Source organism: Syngnathus floridae, chromosome 5, assembly GCF_059516105.1.
Source record: "Syngnathus floridae isolate MCC-2025c chromosome 5, RoL_Sflo_1.0, whole genome shotgun sequence".
NCBI classification, from domain to species: domain Eukaryota; kingdom Metazoa; phylum Chordata; class Actinopteri; order Syngnathiformes; family Syngnathidae; genus Syngnathus; species Syngnathus floridae.
In genome coordinates, this window is record NC_142417.1 from 865,661 (window position 1) to 879,552 (window position 13,892).

The window sequence follows — 13,892 nt, forward strand, 5'->3', positions numbered from 1 at the left end:
TTCTCAGCCGTTTCGAATGTGAGCACAACATCCATTTTCTCATTCGGGTCGCAGCTGAGAGGGAGCCAAACAATACAGAGTACACACTCCATGAAGTCATCCTTCACCGGAAGTTTTAAAGGTGGATAGCTTGAGTTTTACTATGGGTTTGTTTATGGATCGCAAAACGCTTAAAGTGTCTATTCCAAAGATATACTGTACAAATAAAGACTGTCATCAAAAGCAGAGACAGTACTTCAGACAGAGGCCATTCGAGGTCTACCTCAATATCACTTTTGAAACTTTCCACAACTATTAGCAGTCACTTTTTACACACAAATGTGTGATTTATCAACCTCATCTTCCAACAAGAAAGAAATATTGTGGATTTTGAGTTGATATCAATTATCATTGTGTTGCATAAAACATTACTTTCAATCAATCATCTACAGCTTTTGTATTCTACCGTGCTTTTTTTGCCAGCTGTCATGCAGTTGTATGTTAAAGTTTGACATGCAAAATGCAAAAAAAGCATTTTTTGAGCTCCACCCAACCTGAGTGAGCGTCTATCTATTGCAGGGGGGGAAAGTTTGTCGCAAACATTCTCTGTGAACCCAAGTGCTTGGCAGCTGACGACGCAAATGAACAGAAATGGCAACCTCATGTGCTGATTTAAAAGTAAGTTTCTTCTATGAATTCACTCTATTGTATTTTCTGATCTGTGTCTTCACTTTTGTTATTAGATTTTGTATATTTTATTATTGGTTTTATTGTAAAAATGTATTGTAAAGTGAGCACGTACTGACGAGAGAGAGTTAAATAAAAAAAAAAAGAAAGTCAGCATCACCCTGGCTGAACGTGTTGCTTGCATAATTACAAGAATTTGGACATACATTTTTGCATTTATAAAATGTGCATCAGTCTATAATCAGGCTGCAAACATGAACTTTGTACTCAAACAACTCATTCCAAGAAGTTTGATCCCACACAGGAAGTTTCTTAACACTCAGAGATCTGATTTTGCATTTCAAAATAATGGTCCTCTTCAAACTACATATTTGACTGGAATTAAACCTCATAGAAAAATTATAAATTGTATTCGAGTCCAGGGCGAAACTGGAATTTTACTGGATCTGAAGTTGCATGAAAAAATTAAAGAGCCTTTGAAATATGCATATTTCTTTGAAATTGTTCATTTCAGGTGTCTTCCCTGAAGGGAAAAGTGAGCCTGATCACCGGTGCCAGCTCAGGTATCGGCGCAGGTACGGCCGTCCTGTTTGCTAAACTTGGAGCTGTTCTGGTTCTCAATGGCAGAAATGTGGAAAATCTGAAGAAAGTGGCCAAGGAGTGTGCAGAGTGTGGTGGAGGAACTGAGGTATGGATGTATCCATCTACAGTCGCCTCTTTGGTCTTAAAGACTGGTGACTTACGCTTGTACACAATGCGCAGCCCTTACTTGTGCCAGGTGACCTCACGGACGAGGACACGGTGAAGAAGATGGTGGAGGATGTCATTGTGCGTTTTGGCCAACTGGACGTCCTGGTGAACAACGCCGGCATCCTGGCCTTCGGCGGCATCCAGACGTCAGACTTGGCGACGTATGACAGAATCATGAAGGTCAACGTGAGGTGGGCGTCGTCATGGAGATGTACTCCTGCCGGTTACATCGTTGAGGGAGCTTCATACTTGCTTTCTAGGTCTGTGTACCATCTGACCCAACTCTGTGTGCCTCAACTGATCAAGACCAAAGGCTGCATTGTCAACGTATCCAGCGTCGCTGGTCAGAGATCGGTACGGGCTGGGGATCTCGAACGCACCACAAACGATGATCCCAAAATTGTTAACTATTTCAATTTCATCGTACTTTGGTCACTTCTTCTTGAGAACTGTTTGTTGTCATTGCAGTCGGCTAGTGCTCTGGCCTATTGCATGTCCAAGTCTACGGTTAACCATTTCACTTGCTGTCTTGCTGTGGGTGAGTTTGTACTGTTATCTAATGGTGCTCTTCTTCCAATGCACGAAAAAAAAAAAAAGCAAATATTTGACTCTATATTGTTTTATATTCAGAACTGGCACCAAAGCAAGTTCGAGTCAACTCCGTGTGGTACGTCCAATGACCACGTCCAAATTGTTGCAGGCAGGGGACATGTTTTAAACCAGCGTGTGTTTTATTTTCACAGCCCTGGTGTGATCGTCACAGAGGTGTTCAAGAGCGCAGGATTGGGTAATGAGGAGACTGTGAAGGTAAAGACATTGCCACTTGGAGGCTGTGGTTTCAAACACACATGGAGGGACCATGAGGGACCCCTCAATTAAAAAAAAAAAAAAAAATCTTAATTAAGATGCATTACATGTTCCCTATGAGAGATGATGGAAATGCGAGATTCCAAGGAAAATTGGAAAATACCCAAAAAATCAATGATCTGGGCTGGCACCTGGCGAAGCCAAGCATATTTTGAGAGGGGGCCGTGCCCTTGCAAGCTCCACCAGTGATACAAAGTTGTTTATGTCTTCTATGACAGTTGTTTTGTTATAATTGGTTGGAAGTCAAGCTGTGTCCCATTGTCAGGGGTTTCGCTCTATTTTGACATGATCTTTTTTATCCTTTTCAGTTTTTTGAACAGTGCAAGCACAGTCACGCACTTGGCCGAGTGGGTGAAGTGGACGAAGTGGCACAGTGCATCGCCTTCTTGGCATCAGATGCTGCTAGTTTCATCACCGGAATCAACCTCTCCGTCGATGGGGGCTACCATGTCCAAAGTCCAGGGAAGACCGAAACAGAATAATAACAGTAATAATAATAATAATAATAATAATAATAATAATAATAATAATAATAATAATAATAATAATAATAATAATAATAATAATAACACAATGTAAACATGTAAATCCAAGGATTTTTATTAGAACTCAAAGCATATGGGATAAGTTCGCAAAAGACAATATACTTAATATTGCTGTGCATTCCGTTCCATCCCTGTCATAAAGTGCGCGCTAGTGCTGTGTCTGATTTCTGCCATCATGCAAAATCTTCAATGAAGTTTGATATTAAAATATATTTTAAAAAAAAGAAAATGAGTTCCACGGATTTGTGTTTGAATGTGTTTGTCTATCACTCGAGCATAATTATAATTTCTGACTGTATGACGTCGTTCAAACCAAAAATGCCTCAGGTGAGCCTTTAAAAATGTCCCAATGTGTTTTTCCATTATATTAATCACCTATTTTTATTGATGATATTATTCATCATTAATACCATCTATTTTATTAGCATACATAACGCGCAACATTTGATGATGATAATTGAAAGTTGGACTATCGATTACGTCACTGCAGTTCAACCAATCACAGCTCGAGCCTGAGCACCACCCGGAAATGTGTTAGTTGCTCTGCTCGTGTGTCAAGCAAGACACGTACATCGTGTACAATACAGTACAATACAATACAGGTTGACTTTATCTGACTGAATTCTCAAATGGCCTCAGACGATGCATACAAAGTAAGTTACTCTTCGCGTCTGCGGCTTCTTGTATTAACGGGCCACAGAGCTTATTCTAAAGTAGAATAGAACAGGTCTAAAGAGATATGACACCGAAATTCATAATACTCGGATTAAGTCACTCACATTTCAAAGTATATTAACTTGTTCTATACTATTTTGTCTGTGTGTTTTTCTGAGTTTTTTTTGTAATTATTTAAAAATAAAAGAATCCTCAAGCGTGAGCTATAGTGCCTTTCACGAATTGCATTAAAAGCTTAAATCTTTTTCCATTTATTTTGTTTTTATCATTTAGTTACAGATTCATTTTGATTCAGATGATTGATTCATTGAGATGTCTCAACTCTTCTCCATTGTTGCTGTTTTTAGGGAATGAAATACAGTGATCGCTTGCTACTTTGCGTTTCGTCTATCGCGGCTTCACGACATCGCGGATTTTTTTTCCAATTTAAAAAAAACATTTAAAAGTCAAAATAAAACTTCTAAATTGAAGAAACATGTGTCTAACCTTTAGGACAATGTAGTATTGCTCCAAATGTTCGTTTACATTCCTTTAAAAGTCCGTTTTAGCGTGTTAGCACGATCGCGAATTAGCATCATTCCTCCAACCCGTTAGCCTCCCCAGTACTTGTTGGTGACCGTACTTTCCCGATTTCACTTATCGCGTTTGGCTTAAACGATAAACGAGGGATTACTGTAAATTCAATCATATTCTTATGAATACAAGTGTGATATGTGTGTTTCAGGTGTCTTCCCTGAAGGGAAAGGTGAGCCTGATCACCGGTGCCAGCTCAGGTATCGGCGCAGGCACGGCCGTCCTGTTTGCCAAACTTGGAGCTGTTCTGGCTCTCAATGGCAGAAATGTGGAGAGTCTGAAGAAGGTGGCCAAGGAGTGTGCCGAGTGTGGTGGAGGAACCGATGTATTGATGTCTATGCTTATATATACCAGTTAGGAAATTCTCGAAACGTAGCTAACGACTCATATTTTGCGCAGCCCTTGCTTTTGCCCGGCGACTTGACAGACGAGGACACGGTGAAGAGGGCGGTGGAGGACGTCATCGCGCGCTTCGGCCGACTGGACGTCCTGGTGAACAGCGCCGGCATCCTGGCCATGGGCGGCATCGAGACGTCAGACTTGGCGACGTACGACAGGGTTATGAACATCAACGTCAGGTGGGCATCGTCATGGAAACACTCACACTGCACACACTGTAGTCAGTGATTTTTACTTTCTAGATCTGTGTACCAGCTGACCCAACTCTGCGTGCCTCACCTGGTCAAGACCAAAGGCTCCATCGTCAACGTATCCAGCGTCAATGGACAGAGATCGGTACATAAAATCGACGTCTTTATGATCTCACTTAATCAGGCAATGAAACAATTATGTCTGCTCATCATACTTGTACTACTCAAGCTACACATGTTTTAAAGAGTTAAAGGTTTTAGAGCGGATCTTCACGCCCCTGTTGAAATGCCAGGTTAAACGTTCTGGTAGAATCTTTGCAAGTCTATTGTCATTGTAGTTCCCTGGCGTCCTGGCCTATTGTATGTCCAAGTCAGCCATTGATCAATTCACTCGCTGTGTCGCGCTGGGTGAGTCAGCAGTTTTATCTAACAATGCTCCCTCCATCCATGCACACAAAAAAGGGCAATTACCAAAGTGTTTTTTGATTTCAGAACTGGCGTCGAAGCAGGTTCGAGTCAACTCAGTGTGGTACGTTCAATGACCACGTCCAAATTGCTGCAGGCAGGGGACACTTTTTGAACTAGCGTGTGTGTTTTAATACCACAGTCCTGGTGTGATTGTCACAGAAGTGCACAAGAGGGCAGGACTGGATGAAGAGCAGTATGCTAAGGTAAAGACAACAGCATGTTTGTAAAAGCACAAATGGCCTACAGTCATACTGAAGATGACAAAAATAAATCTAAATTGAATTTTTGTCCATCTCTCCAAAATTCCTCCTGAGAAATATTGCTCAATTAATTGTTTTATTTTGTTTAATGATATGGTGCTTGACATAATTTTACACTGATTCATTCACTTTACATTATTTTCGATGGGAAAAATTAATCAGAAATGACGAATTGTAAGGAATTTATCTGGAATTGTGGGCGCCCTCTAGTGGTACATGAAGGAATCTCTACAGTTCAGTTGCATTTAACTTGGTAAATTGAGTACATTTACTGTACATATGATCTTTAAGAGATGTTTGTAAGGAAACAATTACTTTAAAAAAATCATAAATAAACGCAAACTAATTGGTTTAAAGTAAAAAAGTCTCAGTTGTTCTGCTCTTTTGTTTGTCCTTTCAGTTCCTAGAAAAGTGCAAGCAGACTCACGCACTTGGCCGAGCGGGCGAAGTGGACGAGGTGGCCCACAGCATCGCCTTCCTGGCATCGGACGCGGCTACTTTCATTACCGGAGTCAACCTTCCCATTGATGGCGGCCGCCACGCTATGTGCCCACGATAAACCTTCACTGTATAATTAGGAGATAAAAAAGTAAGCCTACCTCTGAGTTTTGTTTCCGAGAGTAAATAGTTGAGTCATTCCAAATTCAAAAGAACATTTTGATTAGTACTAAATATAAAAATGATAACTGTAGCTTTAGAAAATAAAAATTTATTGAACAAAATGTGGCCAGCTTGCATATTTTGTGAAGTATTCCTGTGGAGTACAGAGCAGTTGCAGCACCAGGTTAGGTACACTTGCACAGTCTAATGGGAAATAACACATTATCCATTTTTATTGCATTTTTTTTATTGTAATTCAATTGAATCAACCAATGACCCAATCTATATACGAGTGTGGTTTGATGTATTTGATCTTATAATTCATTTTATGAGACAAGAATTAAGTGTATGCATTTTGATTTACTATGTAACATGATTTGCCTTTACAAAAACAAGTTCTGTTTTAATTAGGTTTTGATCGATTCATCGCAGTGTGCTCTACTGAAAGCTGAATTTTCCTCAACTCATTAGAGTCTGCAAGTGTCCCTAATGTTGTGGCCAGTGCTGTACGAGGTAGTATCTTCACACGTGCCCGTGTGAAGATATCTGAATGACTGATATGACCGTAACATCTATTGCACTTTATATTACAATATACAGTACATACAGTTATAAATAATACATTAGCGCATTTATAAATGTACTGTCATTATTTCTGTACAACCAGAACCAAAACAATGAAATGTTCTTGGTGTGTCCTTCCATCCAGGCAATTCAAAGCTTGGTAGCAAGTCACTGGAGAGGAAACATAGTCCATTTTATTCCAAAGGCGGATCAGTGCCAGAAGTCTTAAATGTTCCTGCAGTCCAAGCATAGTTTCTGGAGAGTAATCGGGGTACCTCGCAGTCCACAACTGTCCGTCAGGTCACCCCACTCAGGAGGGCAGAGGTCCCCCCTTTTACTGAGCTTTATAAGAAGCAAACAGGTCCAACCTCGAGGTGATAACGTGATCCGGGTTCTGTGGTCGGTAAGTTGGATACTTCCACTATAGGGAGTAAATTTGGCTCCTGAGTCTGAAACACAAAGTGGGTCTGACGCCAGCGGCCGTCCTTGATCTGGGAAGTGTGTCAAAAAAGAGATAGCGTCACGGTCCGATTAAAAGCAGTTATCTTCACATTTTGTCTGATCTAAAAATGCGGCTTGTGTCAGACCTGCATCGGAAGTTAACGATGAGTGCAACCGCACGACCGAAAATTATTTTGACTTTGATGTTTGAATTGAACAGGAGTGAAGTGTACGCATACCCAGCAGTCGTCTCTAAGTATGAGCGGTTCCAGAAGATCGCCCGCTCTGATCTTCTCCCCCGTCCAGGTCTTGAAGCTCACGGCCTGGCCGTAGTATTGCAATGAAGGTCCCGCTGCCCAAACCGGCGTGTTGAGGCAGTGGACCGTGATGTGTTGCACAGCCTCGCTACTCAAAAGGTGGATGAAGTTCATCTGGATGCGACCCACCCCCATCTCCACCTGGAAGGTAAATCAGCAAATCTCTTGATTGGATTCCCATATTGTGCAACTGCGTCAGTCTGAGCCAGGAAAAAAAAAAACTGCTTGTGCATTGACGTCTAGGTCCACATTTGTTGAACCAACCTTGGAAACGGTGACAGGTTTCAAGCAAGTCTGTCCTCCAGCAGTGAAGTTGCATGTGACCTCGATAGTGTCAGCATCACAGCCCAGATTTGGGTCGATCCAGTACGTGCCTGGAAAAGTAGCAGGAGACTATAAAGATGGGGGAAAAAAACTGCACCAGCGAGACCATCTGTCCAGGTATTTGTGACCCTACCATCATACATCCTTTGCTCGCAGTTGTAGAGGTCTCGGCAGATGCGGGCCGGATTGTTGCGCTGCCCCAGTGGGTTCTTCAGACTTTGGATGAGAGCGCTGAGATGCTCTAAAGTCCTGAAGATCTCCGTTCCCTGGTCCAGCATGGGAAGGTCTACATTGTGGTAGTTCAGCTTCAAACAGACCACAGCATTGTGATTTGGACTTTTTAGGTTTCAGTTCATGTATTTGGAAAACAGTTGGGATTAGTTCAAATTGAATGTAAATGCTATGCGATTTTTAAATGTCCACTTTTAAAAATCTCTCAGGCTTTATTTCAGTCAGAACTCACCTGTGGTCTGAGCGGTGCATGCGAATCAATGATAACTTGAAAAGAAGCACCAAGTGCCTCGCTTGTCTGCAAAAATAAAACCGAGACATCAAACCATCACAGATAATTTGGAGCATATTCTGAATTTGCCATTATAAAAATAATCTGCATACAAGAGGAAGAGTAGAAGTGGTGCGGCCCTAAGGAAAACAAAAACGGTGTCTTATTAATGAATTGCATAACATCCAATAAGTTATGTATGTAAAGTGAACTTACTGGAGGTCCCGGTGGACCACGTGGACCAGGAGATCCCTGAAAAATTCCATTAACACATTAGGCTTTCAAATATTCATGTGTATTCTGGGCATGCTTTGACGAGCGAGCACTGAGAAGATTTATTATGACTTACCCTTGGTCCTGGCAAGCCCTGTCAAAGATGAAATACATCAATACTTGAAGGCAGACAATTCCAGAAAAACACAATTAGAAATAAGACCTTTTTGCAAAGCAGTTCTGAGATATTTCTCCCTTCTCATCATAACTGCATTTTTAGGTGTGGACAATACGTGAAGCATATCAATACCGCTCTTAAATGGATTGGTTATGAGCTCAAGAATTTCATTGGCGCATTTCATAGGAAAGTGCCAAAGGGCTTTAGAGAGCGGTCGGTATGAGTGGAGCCTCCACACTGAGCATGCAATCCAGCACTCGCAGCAAAGACAGAAAGGGATTTGTCAAAAGTTTGTCACGCACCACGTCCCCCCGACTTCCTTTGTCACCTTGTAGTCCCTGACAAGAGAGAAAGCAGGGGGTCACGACAAGGACCATAAAACTGTCAGGCGCAATGTGTTCTAGAGATACGTACAGGATGGCCGCTGGGGCCGATGATGCCAACGGGGCCCAGAGCTCCGTCCGTACCCTGGAAAACAAGGACAGGTTTGAGAGATTTAGAGCAGCGGTCCCCAACCACTGACTCCAGACATGAGCCATCAGAGCTAACATCAAGATAACAATCTCAACGAATCAAGGTTATATCGTACGGTGGTCGTTGTTAAATCACGCTACGATACGTATGGTAATACCGCACATAGAGTTGTGTTCTGGGTTGAAACTGGAAAGAATATCCAGATTTATTTACCATCAGTCCCCTTGGTCCTTTTGGTCCCTGTATCCCAGCTGGGCCCATGTCTCCTTGGGGTCCCTAGAGAGAGACCAGTAATCCATCAAAATATCAAAACAATGCTTGGATCTTGGTGGAATCCTACCTTTGGTCCAGACAGACCTAGCACCCCTGCAAATCCTCGTTCACCAAAGTCCCCCTAAAATATTACAGGATGGGTTGTGCAATGAGTTCAAAATAAGCTTTCATACTAAATATGGTATTTCTGCTCACTGGTTGCCCTTTGGAGCCTTTCGTTCCTTGGGTTCCCCTCAGTCCCACACTGCCGAGGGTCCCCCTCATTCCTGCCGGTCCAGTTTGGCCTGGGAGACCCCTTTCACCCTGAAGGCCATAAAAACATATACCATAAATGCGTCCCAAAGGTCCACAAACGCACCGGTACCATCTGAGAGCTATTTCAATTTCTAGCCAATAAAATAAGTCTTACTTTGGATCCAAAAGAACCTTGAGATCCAGGGAGACCCATCTCACCACTTTGACCCTGTGCCCCAGGTTTCCCCGTGAGGCCCAACTGTCCATCTTCTCCCTGCTCCCCCTGAATGTAAATATAAAAACGGTTACCCCTAATCTGAGTTATTCATCAAGCAGCACTCCTGACCTTGGTGCCTTTGCTTCCATCTGTACCAGGCCATCCATCCATTCCATGAAATCCCTCCAGACCCTCCCTTCCTGTAACACCTCGTTGGCCAGGGAGCCCCTCAGGACCCTTGACAAAAACAATAAATACTCAAAGAACTGCTATTGTGGCGCAAGTGTTTCATGATAGTCATGATAGTCAGAAATGATTTTAGGTTCTGATAAGACTTGCTTAACTGCTTTCATTTTGCTAAGTTTTTACTTCTTTTTGTCGTACATTCCTTTTGGCTTTCTTGGACTATAATTTGTATGATCTGTAACCGTTTTGTGAGTTTGAGTATTGTACTGTTGAAGAGAACTGAATGAATCTACATTAAGGATGCTACGTTAGCCGATCACGCTAGCTGCTGGCTGGTTAGCTGCAATGTTATTCTTACTTAAGAGGAGGAGCGTTCCATGTGTAAGTTAAGTTTCAAGAAGTAACTGTTGCCAGATTTTGCTGTGTCACGAATGATTCCAAATCCAACAGATCTCAAAGAGAACTGAATTCCATTTTGACCAACGTCACAGAACAGATTGTAGCCAAACTTGACGATAACACTGGATGTACATGCATTTAACTCACCGGTGGTCCTTTGGTCCCAGATGTTCCTCTCGGTCCAGACTTTCCTTTCTGACCCTGGAGCACAGAGAGTTAATGTTCCATAACACAAACGTGAGTGCATGTTAGACTTTTAGAATGGAGCAACACACCGCCTGCACTAGTCAGCATTACTTTGAGATAAGTCCTTACTTGTTCACCTTTGGATCCTTTCGCTCCTTGTTCTCCTCTGGGCCCCGGGTGTCCCTGAAATGATCATTACGGTTTGAAAAAGTAACGTCAAAGCTCGCTGTGGCTTTAAATCAAACCAATGGGATACTTACAGGAAGTCCTTGGGCACCAGCTTTACCCCTCTCTCCATTAACGCCTACTGGACCCTGCAAAATGTCATTGTGTACATTACGCTACACAGAACCTTTCTTAAAATCGTTGGCCTTATAACTGCCAAGAAACACAAGTAGGGAATGAAGTTGTTTTCAATTCACTTACAAGGTGTCCGGGGTCACCTGCTTCTCCTCTTTCACCTCTGTTACCAGGAGGACCCTGCACATAGAGATAAAAACAATTTTAAACGTGGCACGGTGAGCTAAGGGCTCCCCCCCTCAGAGAACGTAAAACCGATACGGCCTCACCTACTTGCCCAAACAAACCGTAGACACTAAAATATTCATTGCTTCTCACGGCTTCAAAAACGTATCCCTTTGTACAAACCGTCCTTAACGACGGGATTGTCTGAAGTTTTCAGCTCCCCTCACCTCTCGTCCAAGAGGAACTTTTCACAATAGGAACTCACTCTGTCACCTTGGCGACCAGGGGGGCCTTCTATCTTGCTATCCTCCCCGTGTCCACCCTGAAAAACAAAACAGAAAGAAATCAAAATTTACCCTTGAAGGCTAACATCGCAAAAAAAAAAAAAGATTTCAAAGCATGCCGTAATGATTGTCCATTTCATAGGACAGGTGGTTTCATCCTTTCAAAGTGATAAAACAACTTTATTACACCAATTGAACAATAACAGACGTGTAAAGAATTTTATCAGTCATGTGTTCGGCATGTGTCAAATGAAATTATTCATAACATGACTAGAACAGGATTAAAACAATAATAATAATAATGACCAAATGTAAAAGGCCATAGAAACATCTCCAAGCATATTGTATGTTTGTATCAAATCAATTACATGTTTTAGTTTAGAGGGTGAATCGGTTCATCGATGTGGCAGAGTGATTTTGATTAGTAAACAAGAATTGCTATTATTTTCTAACAATACAACAATGGACATCCAGATGGCTCCAACCCCCCCCACGCAAAAACTTTTTTTTTTTAATCTGCTTTATTGTGTTGTGCTGCATCGTGTCCAATAAACAGAAATGTTTGTATTCTTTCAATCGTGACTCAAAGAGTCCAGTTACTCGGCTGATTGCAGCGTGAAACGGCACAAAGTGAATTAGTGCCCCAAATCATCAAGAATGGATACCTTAACCAACAACAGTTGGAAACTGAAATAGGTGCGGAACAAATGGTGTACCAATGTACCTTTTCACCTTTTGGTCCTGGTGGTCCTTGTGAGCCTTGCAGTCCTTTGTGACCCTACGACGAGAGGCGCACTCCATTACTCGGAGGAAGCTAAACCTTTGCTTCATTTACTCCTCTGTTGTCATAAAATCAATGAGTGAAAAAATATAATCACGACAAATTTGTTTTTGCTCCCATAAAATTCTAAATCACCTAGCAATGCTGATGACACGGCATGATTATTGCACTAGGGTAAATCACGGTGAATATTTTTTTTTTTATGTAATTTTCTGGGGTGATCATTTTAATGGGCACCCTAAAAAAAGTTAATCTAGTTCTATTTTACACTGTCTGGATCAGATTATATCTCATTTATTCTTTATTATGAACACACTATTTAGTCTGCAGAGCCTAAAAGTCTTTAAAAATCTGAAATGAGTTTTTCCATAAGGTCATGAAAATGGAACTATCATAAAAATGTCACCTCATCAGTAAACATGCCATTTGACGGTTTTAAAAATGCCAATGAGATGATTAAGAACACTGTGATGATGTTTCATTTTGCTCAGTATGCAATTTGTGTAGATGATGTGCTGCTGTGATATGCTAATGTTTCATGCAAATTATCCTGCACTGTATTCAAAAATAGGCTCCATTGTCTTTAGATTTCATTTCTCGTCTTTAGATAGTCCAGATACTGCAAAACTGTAAACGGAGACTATAACAGTCCAATGGATCATTTCATTCTGTATGGTCACAAACTGAAGGAATGTGGAACCTTTTCATCCTCACAAAGCAGAACAATGTTTTTCTCAGTGACACTAATAGAAATCTAAGAGAATCCTACTCTTGGGGTGATTGTTTTATCACCTTACTGGAGGGGATTTCTTCTGAAAATGCTATCATTCCACACCTCATAGCCCGGTATTCCCGGCTCTCCCATCTGGCCCATTCTTCCAGGAGCACCCTGGGGAAATAAATCCACGTTTAGCACACCTTTACCAAAATCCAATTAAGTCTGTCAGTCCGATGGAGGTTTTAAAAGCTAACAGATGTTTTACCACTGGGCCTAGGGTCCCTCTCGCTCCCTTCAGTCCAACGAATCCTGGCGCTCCCTGCTCGCCCGTTGGCCCGCTCACACCCAGGTAACCTTGGTGTCCTTTGGTCCCCTGGCGAGAGGCGGTCAATAAGCGGGTATGTCATGCCGGGTGAAAACTGCAATTTCCAATCGCAGAGCTGAACCTCTTTATTTAGAAGTGTCCGATCACTCCTACGGGGACTTAAATGGGAAGGTGACGGCTGGACAAACCTTGCCTCCTGCTTTTCCACTCTCGCCAATTGTGCCCGGTTTACCCTCTTGACCCTTTTAAAAGTAGAATGACTTTAAGTGGACAAAAACAAGACGTTTTATTTGATCAAGCCAACGCGATCGACACTTACTCTCACGCCCGACAGTCCGGGAAGCCCGCTGGGTCCGTCCTCTCCTTTCTGTCCTAATTCACCCTTGTCTCCCTTGGCGCCCTCTGCGCCTTCATCTCCTTTCTCACCCTGAAAAGAGATCATTGTATAAATGGAAGAATTTGTATCGATTTATAGGACCCAGGAGGATAGTGCTACTTGATCATATGAAAACAAACAAGCAGAGCAGATGAGAACGCACATACTGTACAGTCATGACAAGAAATAGCTTTAACCCGTTATCTTCAACACACACGTAGGGCGTGAAATTCCCCCGGTGATATACTATATCTTTTTTCCAACTTATTTTCACATACCGAAATGTAATCAAACAGAATAGAAGTCGGTTGGTTTGTCAGTTTGTGAAGGAGTTACGTCATTGACAAATAGTTGATTAGTTTGCCAATTGATGAACTTCAATTCTGGAGCAACTTATGGAGTCATTTTTAACTGTTGTAAACAGTTTCTTGCGCTATACAG

General features: G+C 42.0%; 3 protein-coding genes across 6 annotated transcripts in view; 2 read left to right on the forward strand and 1 right to left on the reverse strand.

The window, feature by feature from the left end:
* Positions 1-548: 548 nt before the first annotated feature.
* Positions 549-2,834, forward strand: LOC148397315 (uncharacterized). Its single transcript, XM_088375879.1, has 8 exons — positions 549-657; positions 1,181-1,354; positions 1,429-1,607; positions 1,677-1,770; positions 1,885-1,954; positions 2,047-2,083; positions 2,160-2,223; positions 2,592-2,834. The coding sequence occupies exons 1-8, from the start codon at positions 631-633 to the stop codon at positions 2,763-2,765; spliced, it is 819 nt and encodes a 272-aa protein (XP_088232005.1). The 5' UTR covers positions 549-630; the 3' UTR covers positions 2,766-2,834.
* Positions 2,835-3,180: 346 nt separating this feature from the next.
* The window catches only part of LOC148397316 (uncharacterized), a 37,689-nt gene continuing 26,977 nt past the window's right edge, over positions 3,181-13,892 (forward strand). Inside the window, exons 1-11 of one of the 2 annotated variants that reach the window (XR_015858563.1) lie at positions 3,181-3,481; positions 4,228-4,401; positions 4,476-4,654; positions 4,718-4,811; positions 5,005-5,074; positions 5,159-5,195; positions 5,274-5,337; positions 5,795-5,983; positions 6,704-6,961; positions 7,220-7,464; positions 7,560-7,757. Coding sequence is in view for 1 of the 2 variants with exons in the window: in XM_088375880.1 (XP_088232006.1) it covers positions 3,458-3,481; positions 4,228-4,401; positions 4,476-4,654; positions 4,718-4,811; positions 5,005-5,074; positions 5,159-5,195; positions 5,274-5,337; positions 5,795-5,953 (801 nt within the window). In the remaining variant the exon portion in view is untranslated. Of the gene's footprint in view, positions 3,482-4,227; positions 4,402-4,475; positions 4,655-4,717; positions 4,812-5,004; positions 5,075-5,158; positions 5,196-5,273; positions 5,338-5,794; positions 6,117-6,703; positions 6,962-7,219; positions 7,465-7,559; positions 7,758-13,892 lie in introns of those variants that run through there. The other variant, XM_088375880.1, reaches the window with a different exon arrangement.
* LOC148397317 (uncharacterized) overlaps positions 6,088-13,892 on the reverse strand; it is a 33,122-nt gene continuing 25,317 nt past the window's right edge. For all 3 annotated transcript variants that reach the window (XM_088375843.1, XM_088375844.1, XM_088375845.1), the window contains 25 exons: positions 13,395-13,502; positions 13,264-13,317; positions 13,016-13,123; positions 12,868-12,921; positions 11,976-12,029; positions 11,233-11,289; positions 10,929-10,982; positions 10,763-10,816; positions 10,632-10,685; positions 10,464-10,517; positions 9,861-9,968; positions 9,690-9,797; positions 9,476-9,583; positions 9,348-9,401; positions 9,221-9,283; positions 8,948-9,001; positions 8,836-8,871; positions 8,492-8,509; positions 8,359-8,394; positions 8,256-8,282; positions 8,104-8,169; positions 7,774-7,945; positions 7,581-7,690; positions 7,239-7,457; positions 6,088-7,049 (listed from right to left, as the gene is read on the reverse strand). In XM_088375843.1, the coding sequence (XP_088231969.1) occupies positions 6,903-7,049; positions 7,239-7,457; positions 7,581-7,690; positions 7,774-7,945; positions 8,104-8,169; positions 8,256-8,282; positions 8,359-8,394; positions 8,492-8,509; positions 8,836-8,871; positions 8,948-9,001; positions 9,221-9,283; positions 9,348-9,401; positions 9,476-9,583; positions 9,690-9,797; positions 9,861-9,968; positions 10,464-10,517; positions 10,632-10,685; positions 10,763-10,816; positions 10,929-10,982; positions 11,233-11,289; positions 11,976-12,029; positions 12,868-12,921; positions 13,016-13,123; positions 13,264-13,317; positions 13,395-13,502 (1,977 nt within the window). In that variant the 3' untranslated portion in view covers positions 6,088-6,902. The remainder of the gene's footprint in view (positions 7,050-7,238; positions 7,458-7,580; positions 7,691-7,773; positions 7,946-8,103; positions 8,170-8,255; positions 8,283-8,358; positions 8,395-8,491; positions 8,510-8,835; positions 8,872-8,947; positions 9,002-9,220; positions 9,284-9,347; positions 9,402-9,475; positions 9,584-9,689; positions 9,798-9,860; positions 9,969-10,463; positions 10,518-10,631; positions 10,686-10,762; positions 10,817-10,928; positions 10,983-11,232; positions 11,290-11,975; positions 12,030-12,867; positions 12,922-13,015; positions 13,124-13,263; positions 13,318-13,394; positions 13,503-13,892) is intronic.

Excerpts from the sequence above, each read along its gene's own strand:
- LOC148397315 (XM_088375879.1), top strand. The coding sequence starts at position 631 with ATGGCAACCTCATGTGCTGATTTAAAA. Across the intron at positions 658-1,180 it reads CCTCATGTGCTGATTTAAAA|GTGTCTTCCCTGAAGGGAAA; the intron begins GTAAGTTTCTTC and ends TGTTCATTTCAG. Across the intron at positions 2,084-2,159 it reads GTTCGAGTCAACTCCGTGTG|CCCTGGTGTGATCGTCACAG; the intron begins GTACGTCCAATG and ends TTATTTTCACAG.